Here is a 23,571-nt window from a genome sequence, read left to right as displayed (position 1 = left end):
GCCGAACACGATGCAGTGGCTATGCCCCGGGACTCTATCTGCACGGCAGCACCGCCAGCCACGACCCTCCAGGTCTGTCATGTTTCTGCACTTGCTCCTTGTATTTTTTCTGGCCTGTGTGAGGCTTTGGATGGGCAGAATTTTTATTTTGTGACTTACGCATTTTTTGGCCTCCTCTGTTTGATGGTTTTGCTGTCCCCTTTGCAGGGCTGGAAGGCTGTAGGAAGGGAGCAGTGCCTGGGGCTGGCCACAGCTGAAGTGCGTTTGCAGCCATGGAATAGCCAGCCAAGAGCAGTGCTGGCTCCGCAGCTACACGGGGAGATCTCGTGGTTATTATGGTTGGCTGGTAAAGCCTGGGCTGGGGTTTGCTTATGAAAGCAAGCTGTGCCCAGCCTGGCACTTAAGCTCAGATGAGGAACAGCCGCCATTAGACCATATACTTGGGCGTTAGGGCCTGGAAAGGAGAGTGTGAAGCAAAGGCTGCCGTAGTATCTGTCGCCTTTCGGTACCCCCGGGGAGCTCCCCTGTAATAGCATCCCTGGCACACACGTGCTCGCACGGCTGCAGGGTGCCTCGGGGAGGAACTGGTTTGAGAGTCGTGTTTTACAGTAAATTTTCATGGTTTGGTACTCGTCAGCAAGGCAGTTACAAGACTGGGCCGTGTTCTTCCAGATTAAGGGGGGGTCTTTGCTGAGGGAGAGGGCCAGGCCTGGCTCTGCAGCACCAGCTGCGCTCCGCTGGACGGTGTCGGCAGGCCTGCAAATATCTGGTGCGTCCCTGACCCCAGCCACGTTTTTGGGGTGCTTCCACAGCTGCAGGCTGTGAGCACCGCTCTGAGGCTTTTCGGTAAATCTGCAAAACATCGGTGATGTGACAAGGCGATATGAATGTTTCTGTCAAATTCCTCTCGGTGCCCATTTACAACCCAGTTCTCTTCTGAGCTGCGCTGGCAAGAAGACACAACTCACCTCTTGGCTGTGAAGACGCTAATTTGGCCGGAGTATCCCTGCTGCACCGCAGTGAATTAGTAGCTTGTTAGGGTTTGTTATATGACAGAGGTTGAATTGGCAGTTCCTTAGGAACCTGGGTCTAATCATGTTTGAGCCACTGATTGACAGTTTTCAGTTTCAATAATTTAATTCCTGTGCCTGGAGATTTTCCTGTGATTCTGACTTCACCCTGTTCCTGTCTGCATGTGGTTAGTCCATCAGTAGGCTCCAGGGCAGCTGCTGGTGTCTCCAGGACGAGTGTTTTTCTCTCTGCTGAGGAGGAGGATTTTTGCCCTGCTTTGCGTTTTCAAGTACTGACTTTACTCCTGACCAGCGCCGACCCTCTGAGAAAGCTCTGGGACCATTCCCAGTTCTTGCAAAGACTGAGAAAACATGTTCACACACGCTAGAAGGAGGATGCTTTGCTGTAAACGCCAGCTGTCTCTCTGACTCCATCTAGTGTGAACTGGACTGGCACTGGGTGACCGTGACGTGCAGGACTGAGGCGACCAAAGGATGGATCACCCCTCCCCGCTGTCGGCACTTTGCTGAGCTATGGTGGGAGCCAGCTGCCCCATGCACCTGGTATCATCAGTAGAGAAGGGGAGAGGTACCTCCAAAGGTGCTTTTAGGAAGACTGACCAGCCTCTTCCCATCTGCAGTAGGTTGGCCCTCCTAGGAGGGACAGGAGCTGGAGGGTGAAGGTGGGCCTGACTCTCAGGGCTATTTTGCATCTCACCCTCACGGAGTAGGGAAATGCCCCAGGACAACCTGGGGGAGGGTGCTATTTTGGGGGGAGAGGGGCTTGTTTTGTCCCCCTGCAAGGTCCCACGGCTGGAAATCCAGCTCGGCAGACGGGCAGGCGTTACGCTGTCCCGGCCCAGCCCTCTGGCACGTGGCTGCACCTGCCGGGACCAGCCCATGCTCCCGTCCAGGCTTGGCATGGCTCGCGGGAGGCATTTCCAGGGACAGAAGTGGGTCGTTGCTATTTGCCTGGGAGTGTGTTTGGATGCAACGCTGACGTTAGCCACCTTGGCTGACCCGCCTTGAGCAAACTCGGTGCCTGGAGCAGGGCTGGATCAGCCAGCAAAGGCTGCCGACAGCCCCCGGGGCACCAGAGCCCTTTCGGGGCTGTGCTCAGCCCTGCCAGGCTTTGAACAGGCTCTGCTCGCGGAGGTGGCCAGAGATCACACACCTCCCACTCTGTGCCTTCATGTAAAACAAAGAGTTTAGCCTTAACAAAACTAACTTTTTAAACAGCACGGGGGGAAGTACTGATTTACAGGTCTTATCCTTACCCTGGGCTACAGCCGCAGTCCGCACCGAGTTACCAAAACTAGACAGAGGAGCGCTAAGCCTTACGCAGCGTTTCAGAGCTCGCGCCTCCGTTGCAGAGCGAGCGTGCGTCCGCCCCCGCGCCAGCCCAGCAGTCCTCTCCATTTTCACTTTCTTTTCTAACCATCGTTTTTTCCTTCTGTGGTAGTTCGCAGAGGAGCAGCATCAGTCTCCCCCTCTCTCTCCACCTCCTTCCCACCCATGTGACCCAGCGCTCCCAGCACCAAGAGAAGCTCCTCAATGCCCAGGAGACCTTGATTCGCTTCCCACCCAGCTCCACGGTGAGAAGAAGCGTTTCTCAACCTGCAGCTGCTCCGACCATGGGCAGGAGCGCCGGGCAGTACATCTTGCTGACCTTCGCCTGCGGTGAGTCACACCCTCCATCTTAGGCATGGTTTTGTTTCTTTGCACGCAGGAAAGGGTAGCACCTAACTGACTGAAAACTTGGGAAACAGTTTTGTTGTTAGCAGTAAGGGTGCTTTTAATAAAGGCCCACTGGTAAGAATCAAAAAGCAAATATAAATATAGATATGAATATAAATATATTTAATTGCAGCTGCTGTAGGCTTGGTCTGATGTTTTTCCTTATATTTTTCTTGGCGCTCACTGACATGAACTCTGATTGTGTGATGGAATCAGCTCAAAATAGTGTTAGAAGCAGGCTTTTTTGGTTTTGCGTTTCTTAATAATTAAAAATAATTCCCAGACCAGCAGAACCAACTGGAAGTCGCAAGTGAGACAAGCAGAAGGAAAACTAAGGAAAAACTGCTCAATCATTTTGCTTGTACCGTGAGATGCAGAGCATGATCAGGAAAGCAGGAGCAAGGCTAGGGGCTTGGAGAAGGCTGGGGCACACCAGGGCTTGTCTCAAAGGCAACCCACATCAAAGTCACTGCCAGATCCTTAACGTGGCTCCGGGAAAGTCTGTGCAGCAGCTTGGTTAAGGACGTGTCCCAGCATGTTAAGTTACCCCTGAACACCTGTAGCAGTACAAAATCTGAGGTGAGGAAGAACGGAGTCATTTAATCTGTATAATGGCTAAAGGTTTGAGCTTGCCGGTGGTGGGCTAGGTTTCTGCACGGCGCTTTAGCCATCAGCACGCAGGGGTCCCACAGGCAGCACCCCCGTCCCCCTCCGGCTCTACTGCGGCAGCGCGGTGAGCAGGGAAACGGCACAGGGACTCGGTAACAAGCAGCTCCAGCAATATCTGCTCTGCTCTCCCATACCCTGTTCATATCTAATGTCCTCTAACGCAGCCCCAAAACGTATACACAAAAGGAGAGCAAAATTAGGCTGAGAGAAATAACACTAATAACCCCGTGGTGAGCAAGGGGGCCTTTGGCCAGAAAGAACTTGTTACCTAAGCTCTTTATCAGTTGTTGACTGTCCCTTTAGTGATTTGTTGTGACGTTTTGTTAAAGCTACAAAGTCAAGTCTTTCTGTGCAGGTGGGGAATTAAAAACATTGAGAGTTTAAGGGATAAGGGCCTGATGAGTTGGAGGCTTAAGAAACTCCTCCTGCGTCTGAGGGCCCTATATCGGACAGCTCAAAAATCTCTTTGAGGCAAAGCAGCCGGAGCCGGTGAGGACCTTTCCGCTGGTTGTAGGAGCTGGGGCAGGTTTTATGTAACTATTACAAAAAGGCATCAGAAACATAAACATGGGTATTTCCTCTGTGCAGCATAAAGCAGAACAAACCCGCCAGACTGTTGAGCCGTATGAGTGTATAGTTAGATGTGAAGGCGGAAAAAAAAATCCCCGGCAAGAGGCTCTTTGACCCAGCAGCTCCAGCCCTGCGAAGGACGGCGGGCTGAGAAACCTCCCGGGCGAGTCCGGGCACTGAGTGTTACCTGGTGATGCCTGGAAACAGAGCGGTTACCCCTTTGCTGGCAGGGACTCTCGCTCCTGAAATCTGCCCAAAGCATGGAAACAGGGGATCCAGACCCTGATCAGGGAAGGTGAATTTCTGAGTGCTGTCCTGCTTGTCTGAGAGTTTGCAGGGATATACGCACGGAGGCTTGCTGGGCAGAAGTGCAGCCCTTGGCATTTGTAGCACACCAATTTGAAGCCGAGGTGAAGCGGGGCGGCTGCAGCTGCTTTTTCCAGGAAGATGCACTGCAGGGAGCACACATCCCTGCAGCGAAATGTTGTTCGTATAAAGTTTTGAGTGGGTTTTACAGAAGAAAAGAGATGGAAAGTAGCAGGACAAGGCAGGGGCTGTAATTCTGCACTGCTCTGCGGCCCCTTTTGCTGGCAGAGCCGTGAAAAGGGCTATGGCGGGTGAGCCGCGCACGTAGCTCCTCTGCCAGGCTCTGCTGGTGCCCCGAGCAGCTCTGCTGCGAAGCTGGAGGATGACGTGCCGAGGCCTCCCGGGACGTGGATGGAGGCATCCTGGGAGCCAGGCTGCCCCTTGCACAGCAGAGGCACCAAATCACCTCTGGCAGTCACCGAAAGATGAGCCACGAGCACTGGGCACAGCTGGGCAGCAGTCCTCACCCCTATCTGGAGGTGCTTTTCTGGGACAAAGCTCACGTGGCCAAACATCTTTTTGATAAAAGGACCCAAACCAACTGCTTTGGCAGCATGGCAGTGCCCTGGCAGAGAGGTCCCCAAACCCTGAGCCCCTGGGGAAAGCCGGGGAGGCTGGAGGAGAGGTCTGGCAGGCTACCTGGCGAGCACGAACCACCGGGCACCCCAAAGGTGTTCCCGGCTTTACCCCTCAGAAACCTCGTCCGGCTGAAAGTTTTTCTAAAAGTAGTTAGGGTGAGAATTGGCCTTCTGGGAGAAATGAGGTTTCATTTAAAAGCTGTGGGCAGTATCCAAGTGTTAGTGAAATAATGTTTCTCTCAATGTAAGATTTTATAAATGTTATCAGGACAGTAATCAAAACCAATCGCTTAACTAAAACTGAGAAGTACCGACTACTTAAGACTTGCATATATTTAAATATAGGTTGTTTCACTATTTGACAGGCAGAAGAGTGAAATTTTCAGCTTCTTCTTTTTTGTTTTTATCAGGTTGATAAACTTAGATGCAACTACATGTAGCTTGTATGTAACAACCGCCCTGGTTTTCCATTGATCCTGTTGATAAAAGCACACAGAGAAGGAGGTAACTTCTCTGCTTTTCAGCTTTGCCAGCAGGTGTGGTAAAATCTAGGCTAAAACTGAAAAAAAATGAACTATAGTATTAATTATGGCATTTTTAAGTTCCTTCTGATAAAATGCATAATCAAAGGGATCTGTCTTGTCATTTTGTGACTTTTCCATTGTATTGAGTTATACTTTTGTGATAATAGCTGCACTTGGAGTCAAATGTATTCCTTTCAGAACAGAGATGAAAACCAGGCAAATTTAGGAATATGGAGTATACATCTCCCTTTCTACACTTCTCTATCATAGCCGTCTTTGAGGGATAATTGTGACATGTGTCCACTCTGAATGTGCCTCTGGCCTGAATTCATCCTAAAATCTGACTCTCAGCAACCAGCCTGCCACAAAACTTTGCTACTGATTCAGGAAAAACTTCTTTGAGAGAACCAACTTAGAATAAACTTTGCAGCCAATATGCTGAACAGCCATGCACATTGTGAAGCCATACTGCTAGGAACATAAATTGTCTTGGGCTTTTGGGTCCCTTCTGTCTCCAAACTGAAGAAATCATTTCTGTCCTCCAGCTAACCTAGGCGGTAAAACATTTAAATACATCTTAAGCTTCATGCACATCAAGGAACACACATATGTTAGTGATTTATGATTTCTTTTAGCTTGACTTTGTTTTTACAGTGTCTTGTTACATACTCACAATCAAAGACATGCGAAAGAGTTGTGACCTTTATCTATTTTACAATGTAGTTTTTCACTTTTTTTTCACTTGGTTATTCACATTCAGAAGCCAGATGTGGGGGTTTTTTTTGCCCTCAGTTCTGCAAGGGATGCATTTCTGTAAATGTTACAAGATGGAAGTGCTATTTTTAGATGTGGTCCAAAAAGCTACTGAATGTTGTTTTGCACCCTGAAATTTGTTTCTCCTTACTGAAAGAGCATCACTAAAGGGCCTGGTCTTTCCTGGTTTGGAGCACCCCTTCGGGTATCTCCTGAAGGGAAGAGCTTGAGTGTTCAAGCTGGTGTGGCTACAACATCCCCATAGCTAAAATCTGGAATCTCCCAGTCTCCCAGATTGTTCTGAATCATTGCAGGACTGTTACATTGCCTCACTTCCTCCACATACTAAAAATATTTCCTTCCCCCATGCTTTATTGGTGAGTTACCAGCCACCTCTTCATCTGTCACACCCAGGTTTGCACTGCTCCATTAGACCTTGCTAATTTGCCTATAGCAGATCTCTGCGCTAGTGCCTGCTAGGGAACCGCTGTGCTGCGGCGGGAGCGTGCCAGATCTGCTCACGCCTGCTGCACCCTCTGCTCACTCACTGCTGCTTCACCAGTAAAACCAGTGTGCTGGGGACCAGGAGCCAATGTGCGTCAGCGGGAGCCTGCATACGTGGAGGTGTGAAGAGTAGGGGAGTGGTGAAAAGTTAAGGCCGGTCTCACAGCATGTCTGCTTGCACTGTCCTGTTATGACCGTAGCCAAAGGAAAACCAAAATCTTATTCCCCATCTGATAACAAAATCAGTGTGGTTATGTTATGGGTATCGACAGAAATTTTAAACAGTGAGGGTTATTAGACTACCGACCCATTTATTTCTTTGCAGCGTTTTCTTCTTGCTGTGCTGAAGTGACACAAGGGGTCAAAATGTCTGCACAAACCACATCCTTCCACCATGCAGCTACTTCTGCTCAGCCACCTTCCCTTTATCATTCTTCACCCCACAGAGGCACCACATTTCATTTTAACTGCACAAGCTCTCTTAAAACGACCCCCATAAGCCACAGAACGACTGTGCAGACAACAGGCCAGTCCCTGGTCACAGCACCGACCCCTCACACAACAGCCCGGGAAGGAGCAACCACCACACAAGCAGCCAGCCAGCCAACTCCAACGGTAATAACCACGACAGCAGCAGAGAACGCAACGGCAGCTGGTGACTCTACAACCCATGCAAGCGAGACAGATACACCTGCAGTGGAGAACACAACCGTACACCTTACACCCCCAACCAGCCAAACCATGACAAATGCAAGCGTAGCAACTACAGCAGCAGCTGCAAACACAACCGGACAGCCTGCACAGCCAAACAACCAAACGACAACCACTGCCGTAACTACTACAGCCACCAACAAGACTACGGTAAAGCCGACCACCAGGTCAGCTAATCAAACGACAGCTCCTAAAACTCCAACAACCACAGCGATGACAAACACGACAACTGTTCATCCAAGGAATCGAACAACCGTCCCGTCTACCACGACGACGGTGAGACCCACTCTCGCACCTCAGCCTTCTCACATCCCCACTGGCACGTACGCTGTTCGCAACGGAAGCGTGACCTGCATCAGAGCAGTGATGGGTTTGCAACTGATGGCTCAAAATACCCAGAAGGTGAGATTACAACACTACAAGGCTGAGCCTTGCAATAACTGCTTTTTCATCCACTGGAGTTTATTCTGCTCCTTTTAAAGCAACTTCCAGAAGTTAGCTTGTACCACAAAAATGAGTTGTTTGCTACCAGTCTCAGGCCTTTTCTATGCCACAGAATCTCTGCGGCTGTAGTTTTGCTTGTATAATGATGGCAGTGGGACATATGGGTGCTTTTTTATTTCAGCAGCATAGCTGAAATACCTCTTCATCCATCCCCATTATAAACCCAAATGTTCTTGCCTGGAGTCTGAATATTTCTTAAATGAGTTGAGTATCTAATCCTGATGAAAGCAATTCACATTGCTCACGCTGTCCAAAGCCAGGCAGGGAGCGTTATTCCCGACCTCACCAGACCACAGGGAGACTTTTATTATACAACTAAGGTGCACGTGAGTTTAGACCGGAGGAGTGAACTGTGTATTCAGAGCCTCACTGGTCTCCTTTCAGACTAGAGCATGGGTTGGCAGATGCTAGAGACAAACTGCAGGCTATAATGAGGAGACCAGGGTAATACGAGGAGCAACAGGTCACACTGAGACTGCAATGTCACAGCAGCCAAAGCCAATCTGCCTGCTTCTGTCTTGATCTTTCCTCTGCCTTCAGGCACATGTTCCCACTGCTCCCTGTTTTTAAACTATCACTGGTGCTCATCTGACCCTGCTCTGAATCATTTCAGTTCACTACATGAGCAGAAAGCTACTCTTTTCTGCCAGCTGAAACAGCTCAGTGCTGTGTCAGACAAGCACTGGTGCCAGTTTAAGAGAGGGGAATGACTCTGGCAGCCAGCAATTAGGTAGTGCCAGAGCCACCAGCCATCAGCCTGTTCTTTCAGCCATACAGAGTCTGTCTTAAAAAAGCTATTAATGTCTGTGTGTTTCTCATTGATCTTTCCTCCTTCCTCTTCATGAGCAGCCCTGCAATGTATTTTTCTCTCCACAGAAGCAGATGGAGTACGCAAGCATCAATCCCAACATGACACAAACATCTGGAAGCTGTGGGACACTGCAGTCGGCTCTGAACATAACTTTCAATGGAGGGTTTATAAACTTTGTCTTTGTAAAGGTAATTGGTGCATTTAGAGGGAAGGAGTGTTTAGATTTGGGGAACTGAAACTCAGGCTGCTTCTGATCCAGTCTCAGTGAACACAGTGATATGCAGTCTGCTGCAGGAAAAGACATTTCATCTATCTCTATGATAGTTTTCCACACGGATATGAGGTATTATTATTCCTGCCCTTTCCAAGGAACTAGAATCATAGCACTATGGAATAATTTAGGTTGGGAGAGACCTTTGGAGGTCATCTGGTCCAATCCCTGCTCAAAGCAGGACTAACTTCAAAGTTAGATCCGGTCTTGTCTACTGAACATTGAATTTTGAACGGTTCTTATGTTTAATCAACGGTAAGTAAAGTGCTTTGAAATCCTTTGACAGAAAGTGCTAAGGAAGAGCAGAATTACAGCTACCAATCAAGCTACACAAAGTCTGCAAATAGCCCCCCGCCCAAAATATCTGGATCTCATTTTCATATAGGTAAAAATGGAGTGGGAGAGAAGGCTAGGTCTGCCATTTGGATTGGAGCAGGATAGAGAGAGCGAGTTTGGCAGTCTGGAGAACCTGCTCAGGAACAAGGTGTGTGTGCCTGCAATTCTGACTCATGCCCTCAAGTTGCTGTTATGAAACTGCATCTCAAGGAGTACCCAAATGAACAAGAAGTTAGTCATTTGCTCCCCATAAATGCCAAGTAATATAGTTCTGCCCAGGCAAAAAACACACTTGGTTGTTAAATCTGAAGGACAGTCGGTGCAGGTGGAAGTGCTTAGGAGCCACAGCCACTCCACAGCTGAGGGAACTGGTTCACCTAATTTCTGAGTGGAAAAACTCAAACAGTTGGAAAACAGAAAAATTGACGGTAAGTACCCTTAAAATGCACCAGACCAGGGAGACTCATAAATACACACAGAAACTTGGGCAAGAAAGAGGCTTCTGCTTTCTCAGTGGGAAAAGGACTTTTCTTTTTGATGTGTCTGTCAGTACCACATTCCCTGCTGGGACTGCAGTGCATGTGGACTAGGCTTTAACATAAGCCATGGTGGGTACTGCAGATATTATAACCACAAGAGGAAGTCACAGAGAGTGCAACCACACTCTGTCTCTCCCAGGCATTTACACTATTCACACATTTTGGGAGGCAGCACGCAGTACCATTCGTCTAGAGGCTAACAAGGGCTGGGTGCTTGATGCCAGCCGGGGTAAAGACAGAAGTTAGTACTGTGTATAAAGACATTAAGGGGCAGCGAGATAAGGGGTGGGAGCAACATGACAGTACTTGGATCCCATCAAGCTCTGACCTGGTGTAACGTGAATGAAGGCCATATCCTGGCACTCTGAAGAGGTTTAGAGCCACATCTGACCATCACTGCTGATCTATGTCTTTCAGTTAATCAAGCCAAAATGGCAATCTTACAGCCTGCTTCCAAGCTCTTCCAGAGGAGGAAACCCCTGTGTTTCCTCCACTGATCATGGAAAGGGCATGGCAAACTGGAACCCAATTAGTGACAATTAAGGAAAATACAAGTGGTTAATCAGTCATCATTCACAGTTCAATTGGGGAGCATCAGGTCCTCAGAGGGCATAATTTGACGTATTTCCATAGAAAGTCCTAGAGGCAACAGCAAATTATACCTCACCTGAATGTTTGGTCGTTAATGCTTAGGCAAATAATAGATTGCAATCTTGTTTGTAGTTTATGGCAGAAAGATTTCTAAATCTACAGAGGAAAAGAGAGGTAAAAAATCAAGGAGCAGTTTTAAAACAAAGGATTGGTTCAGACTGTGAGTGTTTGCTTTAAATGTATGCTTCTCAGAAGAGCAGCATTTTCTGTTACAAGGATACTTAGAAATAAGTCTGGTGATTCAAGTACCCATAAAAGTACCAGCTCCTAGCAGTGCTGAAGAGAGTGATGGGAATCTTCAGGAGGTACTTGATCTCTCTTGCCCTGAAAAAGGTGGCTATTGGCACAGCATCAGACAATCCACCTTTCACTTAAAGATAAGCTTCATGAGAATATCAGGGCTCAGCTTAGGACTTCTTTGAAATATGAGTTAATAAGAAACCTGTTTGCTGCTGTTTCTGATGTGTTTAGCCCTCACAGCCTCTCTAACTTCTACACTTCTGAGTGCCTGGTTCAGGGAGCTCCCTTCCAGGTGCCTTTTGCAAAGAGCTTGAAAAGAGGAAGTTTTGTAACCAACTCACAGTACGTGAAGTAGGAACAGGTGTTTTCCCCAAGCAAAGTGATTAACTGTGCCCAAACTGCCAAAAACTGGTGGTATTTGACCTATTTGACTTAAGGATAGTGCTGAGACCTTATTTTCTGGTCTATGTCTTTTTAAAACTTCTTTTCTCTCTTTGAGTTGGTATTTCACAACTTTTCTATTAAGCTCAATCGATTCTACCAGCTTTAAAACTCTATTGCATGATATTAAAAATGGGTTCACAGGAGTCATTCATGTCAGCTGTCGTTTATCCACTAACTACACTCACCAGCCCCTGTGTGTTCATAGCTGGAATTAAAAGTAATAGTAGGGCTGCTGCATAAAGGCTCACATTATGACCCCAACACTGCTGCCTGGAAGAGCCTTTAAGGCTGGCTCTCCTTTGTAACAGTCCTGGGAGGACAGCAATCACATTGCACCAGGGTTTTACAGCATATGGTGGCAAGACACTGGAAATTTTACTCTGTGCTGTTGTTATACCAGGTGTTTTCCAAGTTAGCAGTCTGTAGGCATATGAAACAAAGCCAGTCGCCACTGATGGTGTCAGTAGCATGGAACTAAGTTATTTCTGCCCTATACAGAAACAGCCAGGTTGCTGATTCCTCATTTGCAGTGATTGCTGCTGGTAGACAAAATAGAAAATGAGTGGTATCAGCATGGAGAGATGAACTCTCAGCTTGCTGCTGACTTCTCCCAGTTCAAAATGATGATAAACACAGAAGAGGCCAGATCACTGCTGCTTTTTTGCAATTGGTGATTTACAGATGTTGCTCAAGTGAAGAGTGCCTAGGCATAAACTGCACTGCAGTGCAGAGAGTCCTAAGTATTTTTAAAGACATCAGCTTAGGTACTGCAAGCAGTCAGGTCGGCATTGATAAATTCAGTGCAAGATTACTAATGAGAGCGCTATAGGGACTTTCATAGCAGACAGCTCAATAAAAATAAAACGGCCTTAACATACCAGTTAATTTGTACAATGTATGATATTTGCTTAACTCCCTCCTACTTTAGGTTACTGCAAGTGTCACAGAAATGTCTAGCTTGAATGGTGCACAGTGTTTGCAAAGGACATCTGCGCACTTCAGTTAAACAGAACTGAGCAGAACTGGTGACGTACATGATGTGGCTGTGTTACACCAGCTGTAAGATGTTAGACGGAATGATGTAAATCTGTTAGATGGAATCATTTAAAAAAGGGGGAAAAAAGCAATACATTCAAAAGAGTTGGTTCTTGAAGGTGATGCTTTTAAAAGTGTTTCTTCTGAGAACTTCTTTGTGACCATTTTGCAGTAGTGAACTGTCTTTTCACAAATGCAAGGATGAAGTAGGAATAAAGATAAATCTTCTTTTGCAGAAAGCACGAACATACTATGTCAGTACAATTGAGGCCAGTTTACAGTTATCTTCTGAAGGTCAGTGATTTTACATTTAATCTTCACGGTATTAATTTCATATCAACCTATTCTTATTATGGGATTTCTTTTTCTTACTTTCAGTGTTCTACAGACTGTTTCACTCTGATAGGCTTTCCTATCTTTAAAACATTTAATTTTGTGAATTATGTATTTTATCAAGCTTTCAACATGCCATTCACCCAGCTTTCAAAGGAGGATATGTGTCCAGGGCCCAGGCTACCAGATCTTTTCATGCTTCAGCTATCTTCTACTGCTAGAAACAAAACTTGAGCCAAATTTTTCATAAAGTTCTGTGACACTGAAATATGTTTAAAAGCATGTTTAATATGTAAAGCAACAAGGGCCAGAAATGTCAAATTCCCATGACAGAGATCGTACCTCTGTTTCGGCTACAATTAGCAGTGCTAAGATAAGTGTCTGTTCTTGTAAGAAACCTAACCCACCCTTGCAAACTCAAATTGTTAAAATACAATTTGAAGAAGCACCTTACCTTTTTCCGGCTTTTTCAGACCCAACCTCCAAGCTCTGCTGACTTGCCCATCAGTAATTAAAACAATTATTTATACATGGGAGAAATGTAACTGATACATTATGGGGAAAATTGTCCATGCTTTAGGTACATCTGTTACTGCTACTCTGCCAAAGCACTTGGGAATCCTCTGTTTTATCTCAGAAAAATTTTGGTTTCAACAGAGTTAGGGTGGATTCCTGTTTGTTATTATCCCTGTTTTTATGGCCTCCAGGTATGCTCTACTATGCAGCCATACATGAGCAGCTGTTTACAACAAAGCTGGGGAATTCCTTTAAATGTGCCAGCAAGCAAATCTTCGCCTTGGAGAAGAGCTTCCAGCTACTCACTGTTAATATGCAGCTGCAGGCCTTTGATATTGTTGGTAACCAGTTTGGAAAAGGTAAGTAGAAAGGATACCTTGTCCACCCGTCTGAGATCTAAATGTCAGCACTCTGGTATCCTAAGGTATCTCCATCTGCTCGATTATCAGGATGTACATGTGGTGATCTTATTGCACCTAAGGAATGAAGATGCACTGTCACAACTTTCTAACTATCAAAAACTCTCACCTACCTGCTGCTGTATTCTCATCCTTTCCCAGTCTTTTTTAACATGGTGCTAATAGCTATGAAACATGGAAGAGTATCTTTCCTTCCAGCACTAAATACCTTCTTTTTCACTTTCTCATTAAAAATGTGCAGCTCTAGTACCACCATTTTATTCCTCCCTGTCAGTTTTCCCCCAGAGCAAGTGGAGGTGTGTTCCCCACCATTGCACTGGCTTCCTCTGACACATAATATGTACAGCTCACTTCAAGGTCTCTGTTCTCAGTGCAGTCAGATCTTAGCTATTTTAAACAGTTCTTGATACCCACAACATCCCACAGCTGTAGCAGCAAAACTGCCAACTAATAAGAAATACTTGTGAATGCAGGATGATGCTTGCAGAGCAGCTGGGTCTAGGCAGGATAAAATGTACTCCTGAGGAAGAGCATGACTGGCATGCTCCCTAGTTTCAGAATTAAATGCAGTGCTCATCCCTGCAATTTGTCTTCCCTTGAGTACAGATCCACAAAGGCAGCCACGTAGCTTAGTACTACTTGCTGGGAACATAAAAACAGACCAGTACTCACTCTTCTGGTCCCTGGTTTGCCCAGACTGGGAGAACGTACTGGGGCTCACCACAGCTCCTTCCCTACACCCAACCCCGGGTTTCCTTCCACAGACGACTGCGGCATTGTCATCTCTGTCTCTCATCCAGCTATGCAACTGGGACCAGGCCAGGACATAGAGTCAGGGACTACTGGGTGCACTGGGAAATTCCCGTGTCCCACATTATCAACACTCCCACGGTCTACTGCCTTATTTATTAAGAGGTGCTCAAAAGATCCTGCTCAAAGCATAGAGGTGAGCTAGATGGTCCCCTGAGGTCTCAGTCTTCCCTTATTAGTTCAACATTTTGACTGCTTTTCTCATTCTAAAAAGAGTGTAATGGGACAATACAGCTCGAGCTTTTTAATATTCTATTCATGGAAGTTTTTTTTTTTACAAACTTTTCTTAAAGTTCTTAAAATCCACACTGAGAATCCAATCTATGCCCTTATTCTCACACAGATTTTTTTCATATGATAAAATTGAGCTGATACAGCTCATAGGATCTTACCTGGCCCCATGTTCCCATTTGAATTTGTACAACAAATGAGTTCAGATCTAGCTTTTGTTATGGCATCACCTCTAGCAGAAACAGAGCTTAGGAAGACTGTCTCTCTCTCCAAAGTCAGGCTAGTGTCTGCTAATCGATACCATATCCAAAATTAAATTAGTTTTGCTCTTAACCAAAGGACTGAGGAAGCAGCTACCACTTCTGCAAGAATTCCCCAATGGCCATGAAACAGTTATGAAAGTGTTATGCACATCTGTTGCATATGCATATTTTGAAAGACAAAATCCCCAGTGAAGGAATGGCTCTGTAAAATAAGCACATCACTGGCCTCCTCCCCTCAGGTTTCTTGAGAAGTAGTTTCACTTCTTTCTGTTGCTCCAGATTTGCTTATCTTTAAAAGGGGAAGAAAAAGAAAAACACCAATGACCATTCGTTTCAAGTTCCTTACAGTCTTGTATAGACTTCAGCAGAATTGCATCAATAAAGAATACCCTGTTTGAATCTGGAAAGCTGCAAAAGTGTCTTCTGAATTGCATTGCAATATATGAGAACCACTTCCTAGAATTCATAGCCTAAGGTTGTATTAAAGCAAAACTGACAATTCAAGCACCTTTGGCTTTTGCAGTATTCAAATGCAAATACTTTTCATTTCACTTCTTTAACAACAGGCTACTTTTGCCAAACTAAGCCTTTAAAATGCAGCATCTAGCAGAACGCTATTTGTGTCAGTGCATCACAATAAATCAGACCCACTAGCTGGATCAAAAGAGAAGAGGATCTGATTTGGGGGAGAGCCGTGTGGAAGCTCTGGAGTTATGATATGATGTCATGGACACCAGATGTTCCCCAGGCCAACCACCATGGTTGCTGTAAAGATTCCCATCTGTGGAAGGCTCAAGCTAAGCTTCAATCTGTCCCAGTATAATCACCAGAATTAGACACTACCAACAGAGGCTTTTGTCTTAGAGAGCTGTCAAAATCTGCCTTGGAATATGCACAGGGAATGGAGGGGGTGAGGGAGAGTTGGCTCTCTGTCATACCCTGGATATAAACTGGATTCACTGCTGAGCTGGGATATGCTTTGGGGTTCAGCTGATTAAACTACCCTACTCAGAGGACAGTTTGCTACTCAGATGCCACTCAAAGCATCATGTTAGAGGTCTTTCTTTCCCTGGAGCCCAAGGAAAGACCATTTCTGTAAACCAGGTGGAGGAGGTAGGTCTGAACCAGTTCTGGGATGACATATTAGTGACCAGTCAGAGACCTTGCCCTCACTCCCAAGCTACACCTGATGCATTGTGAATTTAAGACTGGTCCTGCCATTGCTACTTGGGTAAATATTCCATTTATGTCAGTGATCCAAATGGTGCACTCTCTCTATAGGCAAGGCACCTGTTTAACCCAATCTGGAAGTTCATTTCTAAATTTGTGAGCTTACATTTAGTCAGAAGATGACTAAGATTGGTTTGGGTGGGGACTGGCTGAGGAAGTCAGGATTAGCCCCGCTCTATAGTTAAGAGAAGTGATGTATCTTCGGATTGTTGTTAGAACATATTCTTTTTTTTTTTTTTTTTTTTTTTTTTTTTTTTTTGAAACCTCGCTGAAGTCGTCATGCATACAATAAAATTACATGAGTACTATTAAATCAACGCCCTGGACTGAGCCCAAGGTTTCTGTCTTCCTAACCTCTTAATGTTCCAAATCAGCAACAATTATCCACATATATTCTGAATTAAAGAGGGAAAGGAATTGGAATTTGTTTTTTCTCAGGAAATACTGACTTAACTATGAACCTTGCTGTGCTAATGATGTGCTAGGCTATGGGCTCTCTTCTCTGGCCTGATCCTTTTTACTAGGCAGAAGCAATTAGATATCACATAGCAGCATGTTTTGTCCATGCAGGATGTGTCTTGTTAATTTTTAGACTTTTACTTTGTAGCATGATGCTCCATATCTGCTATGAGCAAGAAAGCCTCCTACTGTGTAAGTACAGATGTTGATGGTAAAACAGTTACTGTAGACATGAAAGAGCAGAGAAATTCTCTAGTGAAGCATGTGGTTATTTCCAAAGAGGCAAGTATTGAATCCTATCTCAGGAAAACATCACAGGTAAAAACATACTAAGCACAGTCCAGGAAAAAGAAGGGTTTTGAGAACTTCTGGTTTGTATTTGCTAACTTGTCTAGAATACAGATGAATGGTCTAGAAGAATAGTGTTCTGCTATAACACATTCTCTGATCTCATTTTTCTTGCAGAGGAAGAATGCTTTCTTGATAGAAACAGCAAAGCAGTTCCCATCGCAGTAGGCTTGAGTATCTTGGGATTATTTGTCATTGTGCTTGTCACATTTGTGATTTCCAGAAGAAAGCCGCATACAGGATATGAACGCATCTGAGTTGCCTTTGTACTTCTACATGTGCGTAGCAAGTAAAATTGCAAGAATTTTTGCCTCTACCTAACAATCTCACTGCCTTGAAGCCATTTTTTTAAATGGGATGATACCATGTGTTTAAAGCTAATGCATATTTCTGGAAGTGATTTCTTTAAGGTGGGAAGGAGAGGACTTTTGCACCATCTACCTTAGGCTATACTTAACTTCTAATTTAGATGTAGTTCAGAAGACCAAGGTTAGGAGCCTAAATTCCTCATATTACCAATAAAGGGGGCAATTCAGACTACCTAAGTTAGATGCCTAAAATTAGTTCAAAGCAGATACCGTGTCTATCCCCCATAAAATTCATCAGTTTTCTTAAAGATGGTATACAGACTTATTAAAATAGATGAGTCCAGTAATTTGACTTTCAAGTGAATAAATCAGAGGTCTACAGCTGCAGACAACCCTGTTAAATCAGAGCTCAGTGGTAGCCTTGTGGGAGCACTGTGTATGCTAAAGTCTCAGGACAAGTACGAGTATGGTTTCCATTCATAAGAAAGTTATCGCCAGTCCTGTAAATACCAAGGTTAAGTTTAGTAAGTTGTTGTTATTTCCTACTAAGGCCATTGGAGGGACACAATGGTGATATATGACTCTCACTCCAGAGGCAGTATTTTTAGAAAATTTTCTAGTTTCCATTGACTCTGTATCCAAATGGGATATGATGACCCAACCGGGGTCATATGGGGTCTGTGCCAAAGTTACCATCCATTGTTGTTTGTCTCAGTCCCGCTGCAAAGATGTCTGAACTTCTTGCCAGTAATTCTTGAACTGCAGCCTCTTAAATTGCACGAGAGCAATCTGACATTGGTAAGAGTTCATCTGGAAGTGTCATGCTGTAAACTGCATAATTCAGGCACTGACTGACAGGCAGCTCAGATGTTTGTGCAGCAGAACCAGGCAGGCGTCTGGAGGCAGTAACTCCATCTGCCTTAGCAAGCCCAGCCATCCCCACTCGTCAATCAGAGCACAGCATCTTTTTGCCACGTTTGCCACACAATGAGGAGAAAGGTATCATGAGGGTCCAAATGCACTGCAACACATGGGCTGGTGTTAAACATGATAGTGGGATAGATGGAGACTGGGGTGAATTTGCTTGATTAATTCAAGGAGCTTAATATTTAGTGGTCTTGCAAGAATTCATCCACTTCCTATTCAGACTCCGACCTGTTACAGTGACTGCCACTGAACTCAACATCTGTCACTCTACCAAAATGACAGTACTGTGATCTCTCCTAATCTGGGAAGATACCACAGTTACTGAAAATGCCTGGGATTAAGTGGCCACCACTGCTGCAGACCTGCATAAGGTCCTTGAGCAAATGGGGATCCACTAAAGCTATATGTTCAAGGCTTCTGTGGGAATTAAGAGCTTGCACAGGCCTTGGACAAATTCCCTACCCAAAAGAGAGCTCTATCCAGTGTGTTTATAACTGAGCAGCTAGATTTTTCATATGGAAATAATTTGGAGTTGCTTTAAAGCACACTGATTGTAACACTCTGTAGTCTGTTTCCTGCTAAAGAAATGATGAAGGCATATAAGTAGTAATTGCTTTTTACATTAAGTTCAGCTAATGTTCTCTGTTACAACAAGGAAAATCTTCTTGCTACAAAAAATTTGCAAAGCTAAGCATATGCACAAACGTGCACATAAACACACACACGTGCGCACACACACACACGAATAGCAAAGTACATGAAAAAGGTAAGAAATTAAATATAAAGACATTTACGAACGAGAAAATAAGATTAAATAAGAGCATGCTTCCCTCCTAGGAGTTAGGGCAATGGCTTAAATTCTACCAATAAAAGTTTTTCCTGGAAAAGGACTGTGGAACAGCACCCAACCATTAAACAAAAAAAAAAAGAAGTATTTTGCAAATATTCCTTGTTTTCAGTTTAGTCTGGAAATAAAAGCTGGAAGATAATTCATTTCCATGAAGTAACAGCACAAACCTGGAGCAATTAGGAATGCCTATGGAATCACCCTGGATTTTCACTGGGTAAAACTGATGTCCATATTTTGCCAGTTTAATTTGTCTTAAGTATTTTTAAAGGTAGTTTTGATATTTTACTAGTATTTAACCATTTAGAGTTTACTTATTTAAATCAACAAAGAAAACAAATCCTTTTATTCCATGAATTATTAGAAGATTCTGGTCTGTGTCAAGCAGGAAATATGATGGTCATGCTGTCTCATAATGGCTGTAAGATATAGCTGTGGAAGTAATTAACATTTTCCAGAAATGGTCCCTTTAAGTCTGAATGAACCCATAAATAAGAAAGATAAAGACAATTTTGACTTTTGCACTTGGAAAAACATAAGACAGAACTCAAAACAGCTGTTAGCAAGAGAGGCAGTTGGATATGCTTGTAAGGTAAAGTAGCATGAGAGACAACCAACTTTTCAAACTCCTAATACAGATGAAGTAATTTGAATGTTCCAACATTTCAATGATTATTTTGTAAAAGGCTCCAACAGTGTTAACTTTACTGAACTTTATCCAGTTTATTTTCACTCTTCTTCCTTTCCCCCCAATAATGGGCAAATAGCCCGCTGACTGTACTTAATCGCCTCACTCTAGTTCTCAGAGTGATTTTCCTGTTACAGTTCATCTGATGTGAAAACCACGTGGTTACCAGGAGATCTGGATGTTGGAAACAAGTTTCTATCTGCAAGAACAGCGGTTCAGAAAAAAATTGGGGAGTTTTGAGCTTGCTGCTTGCGTCCTTTTAATGAAGCCTTAGTGCAGAGTAAAATGTCAGTTTCTGTCGGATGAAGAAGTGAAGCTTTGGGTCGTTTTTGAGTTACATGTTCATAAAAAGAAGTGGAACAGCTTTAGTACTATTCATCTGTTGATAACAAAGAAGATTCTTAGGCTCTATTAAAGCATTCACCTTTTTTTAACAATATAATAGATAAGGTGTACAGTAGGAAATATATGGAAGAGCTTCCATTAAAAATGAGCCTATGCATGCAATCCTAATAAATGTACATAATACTAATACAGTAACATTAGTTACTGTCTGAAACTGCTACATGTGGGCACATTAATAGCAAACTTTTTGTATTGCCTAAAAGGCTCAGAACAGCACATGATCTGACCCTAAGCCTTCCTGACTAGGCATCAATAGACATCTTTCTCTTTCACAACTAAGTCCTGTTTCACATGTTCATTGGATTATTAAGTTGCATGATATGTACAGTTTGCTACTTTTATTGAATACAAATATAGCATTTTCCTGATACGTTCCCTACTGAAAAAACTCTTTAATATTCAGCCTTTTAATATTTGATATCAAGCTGAGGAGAGAAAGCTGTTCTTAATGACTGATAATACTGTGTTTAATCACATGACACCCTCTGGCATTTTTATAGATGATGTAAAGTTAATGTATTTTTTCACTTTTTTCTCACTGGGATGAATCAAACTGTTGGTACTGAATAATGTTTAAATTCAGGCTTATCTGTTTTGTTCTTGTGCTTTTTGTTGCTGTTACTTGTTTGCCATTTTTCTGAAGCTGTATATAACCCTTTCTACATGAATAATACTCTGGATTTGCACCAAATGGCACAGCTGAAGTGCACATGGCATAAACTGATGGGACAGTTGTGAGCTCCCATACAGTGACACCACCATGAAGCAAAATGAATCTAGTGGAATTAATGTATTACACTAGTAGAGGATCCATTAGAGATTTCCTTACTGCATCAGGAGATCCTGGCCCTTTATGTGCAACTATTCTCTCACCTGCAGCAAGAGCCTGCCTGCCTCCACCTCCTTACCTGAACACAAAATGCACAAGTAGCCTGCAGCAGCAATGCATGCTGGCGTGCCTGCACAGCAGGAAGCATTGCCTCTGAGGGCAATGGTGAGTCAGAATGAGGCAGCCCAGTTGCTCCCTGAGTTGTTGCATGCATCTTTTTAAGCAGAGGCCTACTTTCTGCCAGATTTTAGGGTTGGCACTTTTTTATCTGATACAGTTCCCCTGAGGTCCTCCTTTCAGTGGGAAGACTTGATAAGCGTAACAAGTCTTGTTTGCTAGACTTTCCTTATTAATTATCTTATGTGAGCAATCATTTTGCAATCATTTGAGCAAAAAGTCCCTAAAGGAGCACCATGAAAAGAAGAGGCTCTAGTGACAAACTGCTTGTGTGCTAGGTGGGCCATGGTAGTTTTACTGTGGCCAGCAGTGCACAGTTTCTCTGCTTTCTGTTGATAGGGATGCAAATGAGAACGGTACTATCTAAACCTGGCAGATTCTTTCCCTTCCATGGTTGGTCTTTGGTTTAGTCAGACCCTTGGGCCCTTGTTCAGCAACTTGACCATCCTGACCCACAAAGCTGCATGCCAGAAGTCTTCACATGGCCATCGCGAGCCCATATACCCCAGAGAGCTGAGGGAAGAGCAGTCTGCTGTGGGAAGGCTTGAGGTTGCAGCTGGATCCCACAGTGACCGGCAATGTTGGTCTCGGCAGCCCCAGCTCACTTTTTCCCACAGCGGTGAACTCAGATTGCCCTATCCCGGAACCAGAAGATACTGATAATGGTGACATAATGCAGCCCATCGTGGGAGCAAGGCTTGATTCGCCCCCAAGCCCATGCTGTGCAGCGTACAGGGAGGCCAGTTTGAGAAACTAGAGGAGGTGGGCACATCCCTAGCTCCCTGCTGCAGCTCTTACCCCAAACCATTCAGTAAGGTCTACTGCACACATAAGGTACAGAAAAGGGCATCTCAAGAGTATAACAATGTCACACTTATCCTGTTAGCCAAATAGCCAAGTTTATAAAGAAAAAATTTAATTTATTTCAGGCCGTTGTTGCTCTCAGATGGAAAAAGTCCAAATTAAAAACCCACTGTTAAACTCTGGGTGGAAGAGGAAGGGAGATTTAGATCAGCTCCTTGACTATGCAAGTTTGTTTGATCTCTTTACTTCTAGCTTGCTATAATATACGGTCATGAAAGAAGACTTTGTTATAAACAGTAAGATATGCTCTTTATTTTTCTATTATTGGTGTTTCTATAATAAAGAATGTATTTAGTCATTAAAGTATGCATTGCTCTTGAGTGCTCTCTCATCTACTGTTTCAAACACAAGTATTGTGTAACAAAGAGGCACGGTATCATGGGGTCTGGACACAAACCAAAAAGCCAGGTATGCTTAAATTCTAAGCATAACTGACAATGATTTCTCCCATGGCCTTGGGCAGGTCATCTGATATTTCCATCTTTGTTTCATCTACTTTTTAAAAAAATGTGTATTAAAAATATCATTATGAGGTTTACTGCTAATGTCCCCACAACTTCCTGAGTATCTGAATTCACTATGCTTTTCTATATGACTAAATATTTTTTTTTATTTCCTACTGGTCCAGTAAACACAGAACATAACTGACAGCAGATGTAATGAATGTTTGTTACTTCATGTTTAAACTGCTTTCACAGATAATAATCTTAGGAATTATTATGAAAGTCTTTTGAGGAGAACATATCCTTACAGCATGCATTTACGGCAACTAGAGGAAATAAATGCCTTAGAAAATACCATACAAACTCTTAAACATCTTAAATGTGGTACAAACATGTGAGGTAAACTTCTCAATAAAATCAGGCATGCAGAAGTTCTTCAACTTTAACCTTAAAGGTTTTTTTGAGAAACCTGAAACAAAATCTGGTGGTCATATGGCCCCTTGGTGTAGGCAGAGTTTGAATCCATATCACTTGTCCCTTTGATCTTTGAAAGACTGGGGGCTAAAAATGTTTCACCGACCCCTTGATTTATCATTCTGTAGGAAAACAGGCTGCCAGGAGAACACGGTGAGTTTACTCTGCTCAACTGCACTTACTTGGTCTGAAACAATACCAGATTTGGTGCCAGGTTGGCCCAAGTGATACACGCCTATGTAGTGGCTAAAGTTCCTGGCCTATTCATGTCAGTTTTAGAAGCTGGGCTGGTGCATACATGCCTGGAGGTGCACTTCAGCTGATGAACTAGGATTTAGATGCGGCCTTCTGCATGTGCAGTGACACTGTGCTGGGTCTGAAGTGGCTCCTCAAAGGCTACCGGATTTCCCCAAATTCTCTTTCTTGACAAGGATTAATGCTGGATGAAGGAATAGTCAAATATGTTCCTTTTCAAGGCAAAACAATCCATCTGTATGTCACAACATGGACTGTTCTGTAAGCCCAAAGATTTTTAATTCACTGAGGAAATGTTTTTACATCACAGTGCCTAGGGAAAAAAAGGCAGGGGGGAATTGTTATGCTTCTTTTTTAAAAAAGAATCAATTTAAAGAAAATAACGAGAGTGTGAGGATAAAGATTTCCAGGGAGTTAACACTCACTAGTAAACCGACAAGAGACTCAGAGTACATGAATGTGCAAAGCACAACGTGAGTTCACCTCTCCACT

The 23,571-nt window shown here is 44.1% G+C and overlaps 1 protein-coding gene across 2 annotated transcripts; it reads left to right on the top strand.

Moving 5' to 3' along the window:
* The first annotated feature begins 2,427 nt into the window (after nt 1–2,427).
* LAMP3 (lysosomal associated membrane protein 3) lies at nt 2,428–22,221 on the top strand. Of its 2 annotated transcripts, XM_026094864.2 has the most exons (7): nt 2,428–2,690; nt 7,037–7,824; nt 8,803–8,925; nt 12,490–12,547; nt 13,294–13,461; nt 16,980–17,140; nt 19,770–22,221. In XM_026094864.2, the coding sequence occupies exons 1-6, from the start codon at nt 2,645–2,647 to the stop codon at nt 17,117–17,119; spliced, it is 1,323 nt and encodes a 440-aa protein (XP_025950649.2). In that variant the 5' UTR covers nt 2,428–2,644; the 3' UTR covers nt 17,120–17,140; nt 19,770–22,221. The 2 variants fall into 2 exon arrangements, with proteins under 2 accessions (XP_025950649.2, XP_025950650.2); XM_026094865.2 differs by having other exon boundaries at nt 16,980–22,221.
* Nucleotides 22,222–23,571: the final 1,350 nt, after the last annotated feature.

The sequence above is a fragment of the Dromaius novaehollandiae genome, chromosome 9 (genome assembly GCF_036370855.1).
Source record: "Dromaius novaehollandiae isolate bDroNov1 chromosome 9, bDroNov1.hap1, whole genome shotgun sequence".
Lineage (NCBI taxonomy): Eukaryota > Metazoa > Chordata > Aves > Casuariiformes > Dromaiidae > Dromaius > Dromaius novaehollandiae.
The sequence above is the reverse complement of the archived record's forward strand: the minus strand, read 5'-3'. Positions and strand labels throughout refer to the sequence as shown.